At 44.5% G+C, this 14913-nt stretch overlaps 1 protein-coding gene across 2 annotated transcripts in view; it reads right to left on the bottom strand.

Moving 5' to 3' along the window:
- Positions 1-289: 289 nt before the first annotated feature.
- The window catches only part of Cse1l (chromosome segregation 1 like), a 35230-nt gene continuing 20606 nt past the window's right edge, over positions 290-14913 (bottom strand). For both annotated transcript variants that reach the window (XM_069989960.1, XM_069989961.1), the window contains exons 14-25: positions 14137-14198; positions 11690-11826; positions 10664-10767; positions 9232-9329; positions 8629-8779; positions 8310-8518; positions 7252-7349; positions 7075-7160; positions 5781-5862; positions 3306-3452; positions 2559-2790; positions 290-891 (exon numbers count right to left, since the gene is read on the bottom strand). In XM_069989960.1, coding sequence (XP_069846061.1) covers positions 802-891; positions 2559-2790; positions 3306-3452; positions 5781-5862; positions 7075-7160; positions 7252-7349; positions 8310-8518; positions 8629-8779; positions 9232-9329; positions 10664-10767; positions 11690-11826; positions 14137-14198 — 1496 coding nt within the window. In that variant the 3' untranslated portion in view covers positions 290-801. The remainder of the gene's footprint in view (positions 892-2558; positions 2791-3305; positions 3453-5780; positions 5863-7074; positions 7161-7251; positions 7350-8309; positions 8519-8628; positions 8780-9231; positions 9330-10663; positions 10768-11689; positions 11827-14136; positions 14199-14913) is intronic.

Genomic DNA, 14913 nt, shown 5'->3' with positions numbered 1-14913 from the left:
GAGGAGGGATCCTAGGACTCAGCCACCATTACAGGGTGGCGCCCTCCCCCCTGCTACCATCCTGTTACCCAGGAATGGCTACAAAGTTCTAGAAAATAAGCCCAATCCATATTAACTTCTGCATCCCCTTTGGAGGAAAAAAAAACAAAAAAACCAGATTAATCTTGAGTTTTAAGTGATTTAGAAATTTGGATTTTTATGAGTCCAGAGGGCGAAATAGATTGAAAGAAATTCTTCATTTTTATAAAAGTATCAGAGCACCAAAAACCTGTCCTTAGATGTTCTTAGATACATATTTTAGGCTTTGCTTTATTGCTAATTACAGACGTTCACTATGAAATGTGCACTGCTTGGCAAGATACACTTTTTTTTTTTTTTTTAAACTTTCTCACATTTCCAATAAAAACTTAAAGAAACAGACAAAACATACAAAGGACAAAAATACAAACCAGCAACAGCTTCAAACAAAAGGATTTAGTAACAGAAATTAGTCTCCACAGTCAGTGTCCGTCAAGAATGTAAAATTATCCAAACCGTGCAAATGCTCAACTCAAAACAGATGGCCCACACTGCACCGCTACTATGTGTCCCTCCACACTGCCAAGTCCCTGCTTACGCGATGACCACACCACCACCTCATTCGCTCAAGGCTCAGCTTATCAAAGCAGCATTCAATATCCTTACAAGAGGGAATCCGTGCCATGTCCAATGGAAAAACGTTTCAGTGCAGCTGAGCTCAGGCCTGCGCTCAGTGGAGAGTGGTAAGTGGTCACCGCAGCATTACGTGGTGTCTCGGAAGTGTCACAGCAGCGTCACACTGGCCGCCTGGAGGTAGCCTTGTAGATACTGCAGCGCTTCCGCGTTCAGGCTGGTGCTCACCATAGAGGGAACCTGCAGGGAGTAGAGGCCCACAGGTGTGGTGTTCCCCCTGCCCAGGTGCTTAGGTCCTCATCACCATTCCCTGCGCCCCCCCCCCCCCCCCCCAGCTGCCCCGGAGTAACAGGGTCGTGAGAGGCAAGCTGTCCCTCATCCCGGTCAAACACAGTATCAAGTTAACTCAGCTGCTTTCACACCTTCAAGAACGGATAGTCTAGGGCACCGGTGGCTCACGCCTGTCATCCTAGCTCCTCAGGAGGCTGAGATCTGAGGACTGTGATTCAAACTAGTCCAGACAGGACTTGGGAGACTCACCTCCAATTAACTACCAGGAAACCGGAAATGGCTCAGCAGCTCAAACTGGTAGAGCACTAGCCTTAAGCAAAAGAGCTCAGGGACAGCGCCCAGGCTGAGTTCAAGCCTCATGACTGACCAAAAAAAAAAGGAGCTGGACACCAGTGGCTCACGCCTGTCATCCTAGCTACTCATGAGGCTGAGATCTGAGGATCACAGTTCAAAGCCAGCCTGGGCAGGGAAGTCTGTGAGACTCCTATCCCCAATAAACCACCAGAAAACCAGAGATGGTACTGTAGCTCAAGCGGTAGAGTGCTCACCTTGAGCTGAAGAGCTGAGGGAAAGCGCCCAGACGGAATTGAAGCACCATGACAGGCCCCCCCAAAAAACCAGTCTTAAGTGAGGTGCAGTGGCTCAAGCCTGTGATCCTAGCTACTTAGGAAGTGGACACGGGGGACTGTAGTTTGAGACCAGCTCAGGAAAAAACATTTTCAAGGGGGAGCACTAAGAGAACTACAGTCTGAGCTGGTGTGGGCATAAAGCAAGTCTGTCTGCACAAGTGTGTGGGTGTGCCGCGCCCCAAAAGTGCAGTGTGGTGGACCCGGCTTGCTGGCTGCATGCACGTGGAAACAAAAAGATTAGCAGTTTGACACTAACAAATTTTGGGGTGGGGCATGTGGCTTAGTGGCAGAGCACTTGCCCAGCACGCATGAAGCCCTGGGCTCAATCCTCAGCACCACATAAGTAGAAAAAGCTGGAAGTGGTGCTATGGTTCAAGTAGTAGAGCGCTAGCCCCGAGCAGAAGCAACTCAGGGACCGTGTCCAGGTCCTGAGTTCAAGCCCCAGGACTGGCCAAAAAAAAAGATAAATTTTAACAGCTAATAAATAGAAGGACTGGCTGTGAATTGAAAACCCTTTGTACAAGCAATTAAAATACAAAAAGAAGGTTCTGGGCTCAATGTAATTTGTTCACTCTTCAAGTGAGTCAGGTAAAATGTTACTTCTAGTACAAAATATGAGGGGGAAAAAAAGCTCAACCTTAAAACCAGCTTTCTGTAGGGCTGGGAAGGTGGCTCAGTGGTAGAGCGCTTGCCTTGCATGCTTGAGGCCCTGGATTCGATTCCTCAGCACCACATAAGCAGAAGAAAAAAAAAAGCCAGAAGGGGTGCTGTGGCTCAAGTGGTAGAGCGCTAGCCTTGAGCTGAGGGACAGCGCCCAGGCCCAGAGTTCAGGCCCCACGACCAGACCCAAACAAAAAAACCCAGCTTTCTGTGAAGTCGGCGGGATGCAGCATGCCAGAGTGACGATCAGAACGTTGGTGAACAACGTCCCGCTGCCCGCTCCCCAGTCTACCATCGGCAGACGGAGCATGATAGCCGAGCACTCACCCTTCCTGGACAGGCCGTGGACAACTTGTGCAGTGACTGTGCCAGGTGAATTTTGGGGTTGTTCACCATCTGGCCTACAGGGTCGTGCTCTTTCTTCCCAGCAAACGCCAGCTGTGAGAAGGCCGTCTGGTACCCGGGCGTGTCCTCTATGTCAATGAAGTGCTCTTCATCGGGAATGCTGTCATCCTCAGGTAACTCAAAAAGGCCGATGAGAGACTGTAATAAAGGAGTCCTGGATTGGAAGAAAGCGAGAGATTAAAAAAAAAAAAAACAAAAAAAAAAAAACCCCAGGAATTTCTCAAAACCACACGACTTCCAGAGCAGAAGGGACCGGGACTGGAGATGGCCACTGGAGCTTCTGCCTGCCCAGAGAACACCCAGCTCCTGACTCCAGCGATGCCTGCAGCAGAGCCCTGAGGAAGGGGCCTCCCGCAAAGGGATCATGCATGGAGCCATCATGCATGGAGCGGGCGTCTGCGTGGAGCCAAGAGAGAAAGGAGAAACTCGGAGCGAGGATGTGCGTATCTCCTGGCTCCCAGGTCCTCGATACACACCGTTCAGCTGGAGTGATCTTGGCGAAGACTGTCCTCCAACAGTCGGTGCTCTGAGTCAGCCCTCCCCCGTAAGAACTGGAAAACACGATTCTCTTTCTAGGCCCAGAAGCAGAAGCTGCCTCTGGGGGTGAGGCTGAGAGCAGAGCGCCATGCCCCGCCCCCTGCAGCTGCAGGGAAGGAGCGGAGCACCTACCACAGCTTGGTGTACTCCGTGTCCATCATCGGGGGACACTCGGTGAGTAATTTGGTTATGCCAACTGCACAGATCTTTTTCTCCACATTTCCAGACACTTTCTGAATTTCAGGAATAATGATTTTTTCCAAAACCATTCCAAACATTCTATTAAAACAAGATGAATTCAATTAATATTAAACAGATTAAGTAGATATTATCTATTAAGTAATAGGTATTTATAGTCAAGTGACTCCTGAATGGAATGTATTATTATATAAAAGGCTGTTTCTTGGAAGTGGCGCTGTGGCTCATCTGGTATAGTGCTATCCTCGAGCTGATAGAGCTCAGGAACAGCGCCCAGGCCCAGAGTTCAAGCCCCATGACCAACGCCCCTTCCCCCACCCCCCAAAAAAGGCTGTTTTTTCAGGCCAGGGGAAGAGACCTGAGATGACAAAACAAAAAGGTTCTTCATAAACCTCTGTCATCATTGTCTTACCCACACCTCAGGTTACTGGAAATGTTTGCTTCAGGAGAATCTTTCTTCTTTTGGTAGCACTAGCGTTTGAATTCAGGCCTTATGTTTGCTAGGCAGGAACCGTACCACTTTTTTTGCTCCTTATTTTTTAGGTAGCATCTTGTGATTTGGTCAAGGTTGTCCGTGCCTACAACCTCTACCATGCCCAGCCTGTTGTTGAAGGGGTACTACTCATTTTTTTGCCTGGACTAGCCTCAAACCATCATCTTTCATCTCTGTATCTAGAGTAGATGGGATTATAGTCATGAGCCACCATGCCAGTCTTGATTCAGTAGACTGCATAGCTGCTTTGTGCATATGTATGCACACGTGTACATGCATACACACATGTACACACGTGTGCACATATGCATATGGGCCAGGGTTCTACGGTTTTTAAAAAAACGATGAAAAAAATTCAATGCTTCTTTCCTTTTCCATTCAAATCAACTTATTCTTTACTTCATTAAACAAAACCCCTATTATCCCACCATCCAGGAATACACACAAGTATTTCTCGATTATAAACTTCCCATCCATCTTCACATACATACCTGCAAGTAGTAAGCAAGTGCATTAATGCAACTGCTTCTTTAATTATTTGGAGATAAAATTATTCAGAAATGGTAGAAGCATGGCATTCAAATGGTAGGGTACCTACCTGTCAAGTACAAGGCCCTGATTCAAAACTCAGTACCAGAAAATAGGAGAAAAAAAAACCTTATCCCATCCCTGTAGCTGCAAAGATCCTGTAAAATTTTTACAGTTATACATGATATAAAATCCTTAAGCTTTTATCTTTCAATAAATCCTGGGAAATGTAGAAAGTACATCCAAGCCACATCTATTTTCCTCTTCTGGCCAGAATTTTGCTCTTTAGAAATGGTGCCAATTTAGGGCTGGGAAGGTAGCTCAGTGGTAGAGCACTTGCCTTGCATGCATGAGGCCCTGGGTTCGATTCCTCAGCACCACATAAGCAGAAAAAAAAAGCCGGAATTGGCGCTGTGGCTCAAGTGGTAGAGCGCTAGCCTTGAGCTGAAGAGCTGAGGGACAGCGCCCAGGCCCACAGTTCAGGCCCCACGACTGGACCCCCCCCCCCAAAAAAAAGAAATGGTGCCAATTTAGACCCCACTGGCAGGGGCTGTGAGTCTTCTCTACGTCTAAGAACTCTACAATCTGGTATTTTCTGGTTAATTCTTTTTTTTTTTTTTTTTTTTAATTTGTTGGTCATGGGGCCTGAACTCTGGGCCTGGGCGCTGTTCCTCAGCTCTTCAGCTCAAGGTAAGCACTCTACCACTTGAGCCACAGCGCCACTTCCGGCATTTTCCCCCCCTGCTTATGTGGTACTGAGGAATCGAACCCAGGGCGTCATGCATGCAAGGCAAGCGCTCTACCACTGAGCCACCTTCCCAGTCCCCCCTCCCCCTCCCGGTTAATTCTTACTTTAGCTAATCTGGAATGTTTGGGGACATTATTCAAAAATAGCGCTTTATCTTTCCCTAAAGAATTTTTCCCTAGGAGGTGTCCTACCCTCCCCTGCTAACGGGAGATGGTACCACATGGCCGTTGTGCATACATTTGGGTAAATCAAAAGCAAAGCTTTACTGGTCCCCAAGTATCTCAGTTGGAGAGACACTTTCTGCTGGCCTATCAAGGCAGGCTCACGGAGAACACAATGGACTGCCTGCCATGCCACAGTGCACACTGGCTGTGGAGGGAAGGTAGAGAGTGGGCTAACTTTGGGAGCTGGGAAAACGATCATGATCACAGGATCTTGCTTTTACAACTCACACCTAAAAACAGTCCCCAAACTATACATATACGCCCCTCAAGATAGAACCATGAAATCACCTGTAAGACCACTGGTCTACTTTAAAACCAACAAACAAAAGGTCTTCCTTTTAAAAATAAAATGCAACAATTTAAAAGTATTTTAAAATACCTTTGCTTTTAAAAACAAAAACAAAAAACAAACTTACTTTGGTTGTATACCATCAAATATTTCTTGTAAGGCTAGTGCCCCGTATCTTATGCAATACAAATTAATGAAGACTAAGAAACCTGTTGAAAGATGCAGAATGTCAAGAGAATGAATTGACCTCACCGAGAACTACTGTTCCCACCGAAGCCCACTGACCAGCTCTGGCGTCATACCTGCCGCCTTCTGAGAAAACAAGCACACAGAATTTGCCCTCATATTGTAGACCTTTATACTGAGCTGAATTGTATCGCTATTATTATGCCTTTCTTCTTCTTCTTTTGCCAGTCCTGGGGTTTGAACTCAGCCTGGGCACTGTCACTGAGTTTCTTCTGCTCAAGCAAGCATTCTACCACTTGAGCCACAGCACCACTTCTGGCTTTTTGTGTTCATGTGGTACTGATGAATCAAATCCAGGGTTTCATGTATGCGAGGCACACACTCCATCATGAGGCCACATTCCCAGCCATCATGCCTTTCTTTTGCGTGCAGATCCTGGGGATTGAACTCAGTACCTAGACACTGTCCCTCAGCTTTCTGTGCCTGCGTCTAGCACGACTGCTTGAGCCACTGCTCCCCTTTGGACTTTTTGGTGATTAACTGGAGAGAGAGAGTCTCACAGACTTTCATGTCTGGGCTGGCTTCAAACCATGGCCCTCAGATCTGTTTCTTTTTTTTTTTTTTTTTTTTTTTTTGGTCGGTCATGGGCCTTGAACTCTGGGCCTGAGCGCTGTCCCTCAGCTCTTCAGCTCAAGGCGAGCGCTCAACCACTTGAGCTACAGCGCCACTTCCGGTTTTCTGGTGGTTTATTGGAGATAGGAGTCTCACGGTCTCTCCTGCCCGGGCTGGCTTTGAACCGCGATCCTCAGATCTCAGCCTCCTGAGTAGCTAGGATTACAGGCGTGAGCCACCAGCGCCCGGCTTAGATCTGTTTCTTAAGAAGGATTACAGGTGTGAGCCACCCAGTAGTCCTCTCTCTCTCTCTCTCTTTTTTGCCAGTCCTGGGACTTGAACTGAGGAATCAAACCCAGGGCTTTATGCATGCTAGGCAATAATTCTACCACCAAGCCACATTCCCAGACCCTCATTATTTCTTTTGAAATTAAATAGACACACCAACCAACCCTGCGGATACATTACATTAGAAACTAATTTATTATTTGAGACCACAAACATCTAAAAGTATTTTAGATGCCTTTCTAACATTTATAACTGATAAAAACTTTATCTGTAAATGAAGTTTAGGGGTTTAGCTTTCCTTCTTTATTGCTATGAAAACACAGTGACTTACTTACTCTTGATAAACTTTGTGGTTTTGGAATTCTGAAGTCTTTGGAAGAGCAGAATGAAGATTTGTTTCCTGTACTGATCAACTGATTCACTAAAGAATTGAAGAAAAGCAACAATATAAATTCAGTACGTATTCACTTTGTGAATGCCTGTTTCAATGTACAGGGTTGTGTGAGACTCACGGTGGCATGTGCTCTATGATACTGTTGAGAAGATAAAAGCCTTGGTGGTCATTTGCTTTGGATGCTATCAACTTCTGGAAGACACCCAGTAATCCGGGCTACAACAAACCACAGCAGATAATCAAGTTAGGGAAGCCAAACTCACCCTCCCAAGCTCAACAGACATAATCAATCTGTCCTGAAAAATGATCCACAATGAATAATCAGCCTCTATCTTTAGTCTTATCTGAAATATGGGAGGCTGGACAGTCACAATAAGCCACTCAAGTTCGTAAAATTGAACTATGTGGTTGTTACTTCCCTTTCTACCATAGACAAATGCTAACTTCTAAAGGATAGAGCGACACCCTAGGGGGTGAGGCTGATCAGGAAACTTCACATGGGTGGAAATGTCACAGTAAGCCTTGCCCCCAACATGCATGACTCATGCATGCTAATAAAAGTAAGTAAATACGAACTAAAGGCTATGCAAACTCGCTGGGCACTGGTGGCTCACGCCTGTAATCCTAGCTACTCAGGAGGCTGAGATCTGAGGATCACGGTTCAAAGCCAGCCCGGGCAGGAAAGTCTGTGAGACTCTTATCTCCAACAAACCACTAGAAAACTGGAAGTGGCTCTGTGGTTCAAGCAGTAGAGTGCTCACCTTAAGCTGAAGAGCGCAGGGACAGCGCCCAAGCCCAGAGTTCATGCCCCACAAATGACCCCCCCTCCCCCCCAAAAAAGCTATGCAATTCAAATACTTCCTCCCGGACACCTCCTTTTTTTTCTGTTGGTCTTGGGTCTTAAACTCTGTCCCTGAGCTCTTCAGCTCAAGGTGAGTGCTCTACCACTTGAGCCATAGCACCACATTTGGTTTTCTGGTGGTTAATTGGAGATAAGAGTCTCATGGATTTTCCTGCCTGGGCTGGCTTTGAATTGTGGTCCTCAGATGCCAGCCTCCTGAGTAGCTAGGATGACAGGCGTGAGCCACCAGCGCCCGGCTGAATTTAATTATTTTAAGTGGAGGGAAAAAACTGTAATTTTCTATTCCTAGTTACTTCCAAAGAAGCCAGACTCACAATTTTGTCGGCTGCAGCGCTTGCTATTGTATTGGACCCGCGCTCTAAGAATGCCTGCAGGAGCCTCACGAGAGCTGGGATGTTCCCTGTTCTTTCCCAGAGAACAGGCTGGAGGAGGTGAGGAAATAAGGCCATGTAGGAGGATGGGATGTCATTCTTGTGTGTTTCCAGAAGCAGAGACATCACTTGAAAGACGTATGGGACGAATTCTGTTGACACAGGCAACAACAGAGCAGCTCTGAGTTGAGCTGCACTGAGCAGAGCACTGCAGACCCCCGCAGTTCCATCCCAGTGCTGGGAAGGCAACTTTGGTGCTTACCTTGCACATCATTCTGCAAGATTTCAGTGAACACCAGAAACAAAGCTTCCTCGAAGTTCACAACAGCAGCAGGGTTAGCTTTGCAGGTTATTCTTATGGACAAGCAAATCGCCTCAAACATGTAATGGTTAAAGTGTGGTTTGCTTGGATTCTGAAATTTAAAACAAAGCCACTAACTATTCTGATAATTTCAGTGACTACAACGTATCTAAACCAAAACACACCTCTCTAGAACACACTTAAAGCTCTACCACTTAAGCCACTGTGCCACTTCTAGCTTTTTCTGAGTGATTTATTGGAGATCAGTCTCATAAACTTTCCTGCCTAAGCTGGCTTCAAACTGCAACCCTCAGACCTCAGCCTCCTGAGTAGCTGGGATTACAGGTGTAAGCCACCAGTGCCTGGCTTATTTGAAATTTGTAAATTTTACACAAGCTTCATCTCCCAGAGCTGTACAATGTATTTTTGCCCAGCGGGCTCTCAGCCAGCCAGCACGGTAGGCAGTGCTGGGAGAACGTGATGGAGTCAGACACGGCCCACCTCCAGAGCGGAAACTGTATGAAGTAAGTGAAAAGTAAGCACACCTTCCAGGCCAGCCCTTACCTTACTAACAGCTAAGAGCTTCTGTGTAAGCTGAGAGATGAGGGTAGGGATGTAGGGGATTATGGCTTCTTGCAGGAGGGAAAAACTTCTCATGATAGCTATAAGATACAAAAACAGTACAAACAGTATTTGGTAAACTTTATAAAGAAACAGTGACTAGAGACAAAACATACTGATCAAATACAATTTAACGATGCTTAAATAACTTCAATTTAGAAATAACCTCAATTTCCCTTCTGTCTAAAATCAGGAGAGGGGTTAGCAACAAAATTTCACTGGCAAACACCGTGTACTTCTAGATGGCCCGAGGCTTGTGGAATTTATAAAGAGCCAATGACAAACAAGCAGAGGACTGGACTAGGGAGCAAATGGGAGAGGCGAACTGACAAGGTTAAGCAGCAGAGAGGGACATGTCTCAGGGCTTTCTCGCAAAAATCATAGGCAGAAAATGGTTAGCCTTGGTCTAAAAGAAACAATCTCAATCTATAGGAAACTGAAGAAGAATGTCAGCTACTCATTTTCCCCCAGATTAAGCACCCAAGAAAAAAATTTTAAAGTATGAATAAAGTCACCTATTGTAAAAACACTTTAATTAGTACCTAGAAATATCTGGCAAGAAAAATCTATTTGCAAGCGAAATGGAGGATGGTTTTCTTTCCACAACCCCAGAGTGAGTGCTGACTAAGCAGAACACCAAGCTTAGTGAATGTGCGCCGTTCTCTTCCCTCTCAGGAGCTAAACTCCCACTTACCTTTCCTTACACTGCTAGAGAAACCCTTCCCTGACCCGGGCCCAGGCTAGGAGGGACGGAGGATGAGTTAGTCCAACCATGTTCTTTCATGCACACGGTATTACAGAGAAGAATGACACTGTGCCTTCTTGGGTTCCCTAGGAACCACAGACTTGCTGGCTGCCCTGTGTTGTGGGAAAGCCACCCGCACACCCCAGTACACGCATGTGTCTCACACCCTAGGGGTGTATTTCTCACCACCAAGACACTCCTCTAGGCTTTTGGGATGCGAGATGGCTCTTGGACTGAGCAACAGGAACCTACTAACACAGCACCTGGCAAATGACCCCAACGGCAAGTAAGCAGGTGGAGTCAACCACATGCTCCACACTTTTCCACACCCCAGAGTAGCAGGCAACAAACATTTTTGTATGATTTAATCTCCATTCTCAGGAAAGGAAAAAAATGAGTGTGCTACAGTTTCTGTAACAAGGGTTCTGTAGCAAGCTAACACAAAACATTTCAGAGAACAAGCAATACATAAACCACAACTTTTCTCTTAAAAATAAAACCTATGCAATTCTTGACAAACAACATTTGGTTCGTGAACTACACACCTGAAATACAACTGGAGAGTATTTAGCCTCGGTAACCTGAGGTTAGACACTTGGTTATGATCTGTTCACCAGGGAAACGGCCTACCTTTCATAATATATTCATTTTCTGAAGAGCCAGGAAGTGTGAGAGCTTTGAAAAGGTTTGTTAGCAGAATCTCAACAAACGGTGCGATTTCTGCAGCTGTAAAACTATAGATGAAAAAACAGCTTTCAGTCACTGCCGCCTGAGCTTGCCCCTGCGGAATACCCTGGCCACTACCAATCACACTTCTTGGCGTGAAACAAGCCATCTCCCACCACCGACAGCTGGCACAGAGCTTAGGAAAGTCACTGTTTGCATGTGCTCACGTTAAGCTCCTAGTCAGGTGAAGAAAACCCAGGTGAACCCAACATCACCAAGACTGCAGAGGCTATCCTTGGTTCTCAGGTGTCACCAACAAGGGCCCCAGCTTCAGGATCTCCGCCATCTACTGTTCCCGTAGGCACCATATTCTCAGCCTCAACATAGGTCCTGGCTGAATTCAGCTCAAAGGATGTCCTTTCAGCCCCTAAGTGCCTGTGCGTATTCTGTGCCTTAAGTTCTTGGTGAAGAAAGAACCTAGAACTGTTTTCTGTCTCATACTCAGAGCCCAGTTTCCAGAACTAACTCTGTGAAGAACAGCCTGAGAAACACACAGATCCCCACTGCACACTTCAGTCACGTGCTGGGCTAGGCCAGACAATTTCTATCAGCGGTGTGACATTTCAGAGTATGGAGAGCACACGGCTCCATGGGAAAATGGCAGCTGCAGTCCTGCTGAGAATCTGACCTGTTTTAATCGCTACCTCATGAATGCCGGGATCCCCGTGTTGACAGCTAGAACACTCCAAATGAAACGAGCCATTTCTTTACAGGACCACTGACACACAGCTCTATTTACTCATGTTACAAGTGTCTATTTTGGCAACCTGCTTCAAGTTCTTTTGGAATGAAAATACAAATGAATACAGTATACATTTGCTTTTTTTAACTAATGCTGAAAATTTGAAAAATCCAGAGAAATCTGACAATGAAGTATAACCTTCATCCCAAGCTACTTGCTCCAGAAATTGCTTAGAATCAAACACTTACAGAGTGGCATTGTTAGGCCCTCTCATGGTAAACAGCCTTTCCAGTGCATGTGCTGCGTATGTATGAACGACAATACTTTCTGCTTGAAGATGATTAATTAAGAGAGGAATAGAGACTAAAAGATGCTCTTTTGGTACCTGAAAAATACAATAATGTACATGTTCTAAATAAAAGACAATCAGAAGAGATGGTGTGTGATTTTTTGTTTTGGTCAGTTGTGCGGCTTGAACTCTGGGCCTGGGCGCTGTCCCTCAGCATTTGCAGCTCAAGGCCAGAGCTCTAATGCTTGACCCACAGTGCCACTTCCAGTTTTCTAGTGGTTCACTAAAGAGTCTCAGACTTTCCTGCTCGGGCTGGCTTTGAACCATGATCCTCAGAGCTCAGCCTCCTGATTAGCTAGGATTATAGGCATTAGCCACCAGCGCCCAGCAGTGTTCTTTTTCCAGTTGTTATAACAGTAGATAATATTGCTAGGCAATCAAAACTTCCATCTTCAATTAATCCATTCCCACCGACTTTTCTAATTCTTCTGAACATAACACTATGAGCAGGGGAAAATCTTACGGACATGTGAACAGACCATAAAATTTTATGAAGCAGACAGAATTTATCAATCAAAGTTTGTACAGGTCACAACCTTTATAGACCATGATAATGGCAATTCACCTTGTGATGGTTAAAATGTATTTGTGTGACTTTAGCTAAGTATCTCACAATATTGTGAAGTTTATATATTCACTTAATTTCAATAAAGAAATTTTAAAAAGAATCATACTTTTGATAAATTTAAGTTATTTTAAGCATTTTTTACTATATTTACCTAATGGGATAATATTCTAAGAATATAGACCACAAACAAAGGCATATTTAGTGATATTAGAATATTGTTATTTTGAAACTATGTATATCTATCTTACTATAAATCAAGTAAGTTATACATTATATACACATTAAAAAAAAAAGTAAAGCAAGCCAAGTGCTGGTGGCTCTCCTGTAGTCCTAGCTACTCAGAAGCTGAGATATGAGGATCCTAGTTTGAAGTCAGCGTCTGAGACTCTTATCTTTAATTAGTCACCAAAAAGCCAAATGTGGAGCTTTGGCTCAAGTGTTAGAACACTAACCTTGAGCAAAAAAGCTTAAGGGCAGCACCCAGGCCCTGAGTTCAAGCCTCAGGACTAACACAAAAATAGTCAGGCAGTGGTAGCTCACATCTATAATCCTAGCACTCAAGAGGGCTGAGATCTGAGGATCAAGGTTTGAAGCCAGCCCAGGTAGGAAGTCTATGCAAGTCTTTTTTTTTTTTTTTGGGTCCAGTCATGGGGCCTGAATTCTGGGCCTGGGCGCTGTCCCTCAGCTCTTCAGCTCAAGGCTAGCGCTCTACCACTCGAGCCACAGTGCCACTTCCGGCTTTTTTTCTTTTTGCTTATGTGGTGCTGGGGAATCAAACCCAGGGCCTCATGCATGCAAGGCAAGCGCTCTACCACTGAGCCACCTTCCCAGCCCTATGCAAGTCTTGTCTCTAATTAATCATCAAAATTCCAGAAGGAGAGCTAGGGCTCAAGTGGTAGAGTGCCAGACCTGAACAAAAAAGCTAAGGCACAACACCCAGAAAACATCCCCCCACTCCAAATAAAATAATAATAATTGAAAGCTTTGGTCAACTGAGTAAGTTATAGTTAATACTATTGTATCAAGGCCCATTTCCTGGGTGGGATCCTGTCCGAACCCACTCAGTACCAGCATCAAAAAAAAAAAAAAAAAGTTAAACAAAAGCCAGCACGGTAGGGGAAGAACCTAAAGGTATAATGATAGCCTCTGATCATGTAAAATAATAATGAAATGGGGGAGCAGGGAAAGTTGGTTTGGTGGCATATATCTATAAATCCCAGCACTAGGAGGTTAAGGCAGGAAGTTCAAAAGTTTGAGGCCAGCCTAAACTATGTAGCAAGATGTCTATGAAGAAAAGAAAAATCCTTCACAGTATTCAAGTGAATTGGGAATTATTTGATTTTCTTCTAAATACATTTCCTAGTTCTGCCAATGAAAAAGCATAGAGCCAATAACCACCACTGGTGAGATCCTTAGCACCCAGATAATGGGCTTCAAATAAACTGACCCAAGCCTCATCAGGCCTCCAGCTCTGGCAATGTGTAAAGAAATAACTTCTGTGATGCCAAAAGTAGAATAAAACCCTCCAATGATTTCTGTGATGGGCAACACACAGTGCTAGAGTGCAAACCTTCAATGAAGGTTCAATGAAGAAGACACAAAACACAGTGTTTGCTTACTGTGTGAAGTCTGGGATTTAATTTCCAGCCTGACAAAATCAGAAACCTAATACAATGTTTTTATAAGATGTGATATCTGAGCTAGCTACACAGTGGATTGGTGGAGAAGCTGTGCAGGAGAACTCCTAAGTGCCCTAAAACAAGTAAAAAGCCACTTACTTGGTTCCTAAAAATCATAATGTATTTGATGCCATCAGCTTTAAGCACAGGAAATTCATTCACTATTCAAAAGAAAAAATCATAGTTACTTAAGTGGTTAAAACTGTTACTACCAACATTTTCAGAGATTTAAATAGTAACCAAAATGTCAAGTAATCAAAGTGTAATTGACTTGTACCATGTTGTAATATGTTCCCAGAACTGAAGCCACTCTAAATTGAAGCAATTTAAATTAAGACCACTCTCCTTAAGCAGTGGCAGGAAAATACACTGAGCACCCACTAACTGTTAATGGTTCTTAGCAGGTGCTGGTAGCTCCCACCTGTAATCCTAGTTACTCAGGAAGCTAAGATCTAAGCCAGCCTGGGCAACAAAGCCAGTGAGATTCTTATCTCCAATTAACCACTAGAGGACCAGATGTGGCTCAAAGTGGTAGATAGCTAGCTTTGAAAAAGCTCAGGGACAGTGCTCAGGCCCTGAGTTCAAACCCCGTGACTGACAAAAAAAACTTGAACTGAAAGAAAGCTCCTTACATTACCTACTTATGGGTATATATAAAATTTTCATACCAAGTTTTTGTTTTACAAAAGAAGTATCTTAATCTAGATGAGCAGTGTCATAAACAGAAAATGGTTCTTTGTCAGGTTTTAAGTACTTTGAAATATCCTTCAATTTTTTTTCAAATACAAAGATTAATTTATTATTTTTATACTTTATATAAGGAACACATTTAAAATTTCTTCTGCTGGGTGTCGGTGGCTCAAACCTGTTATCCTG

The sequence above is a fragment of the Dipodomys merriami genome, unplaced genomic scaffold, assembly GCF_024711535.1.
Source record: "Dipodomys merriami isolate MVZ:Mamm:240054 unplaced genomic scaffold, mDipMer1.0.p SCAF_39, whole genome shotgun sequence".
NCBI lineage: Eukaryota > Metazoa > Chordata > Mammalia > Rodentia > Heteromyidae > Dipodomys > Dipodomys merriami.
This window is presented reverse-complemented; position numbering and strand designations above follow the sequence as displayed.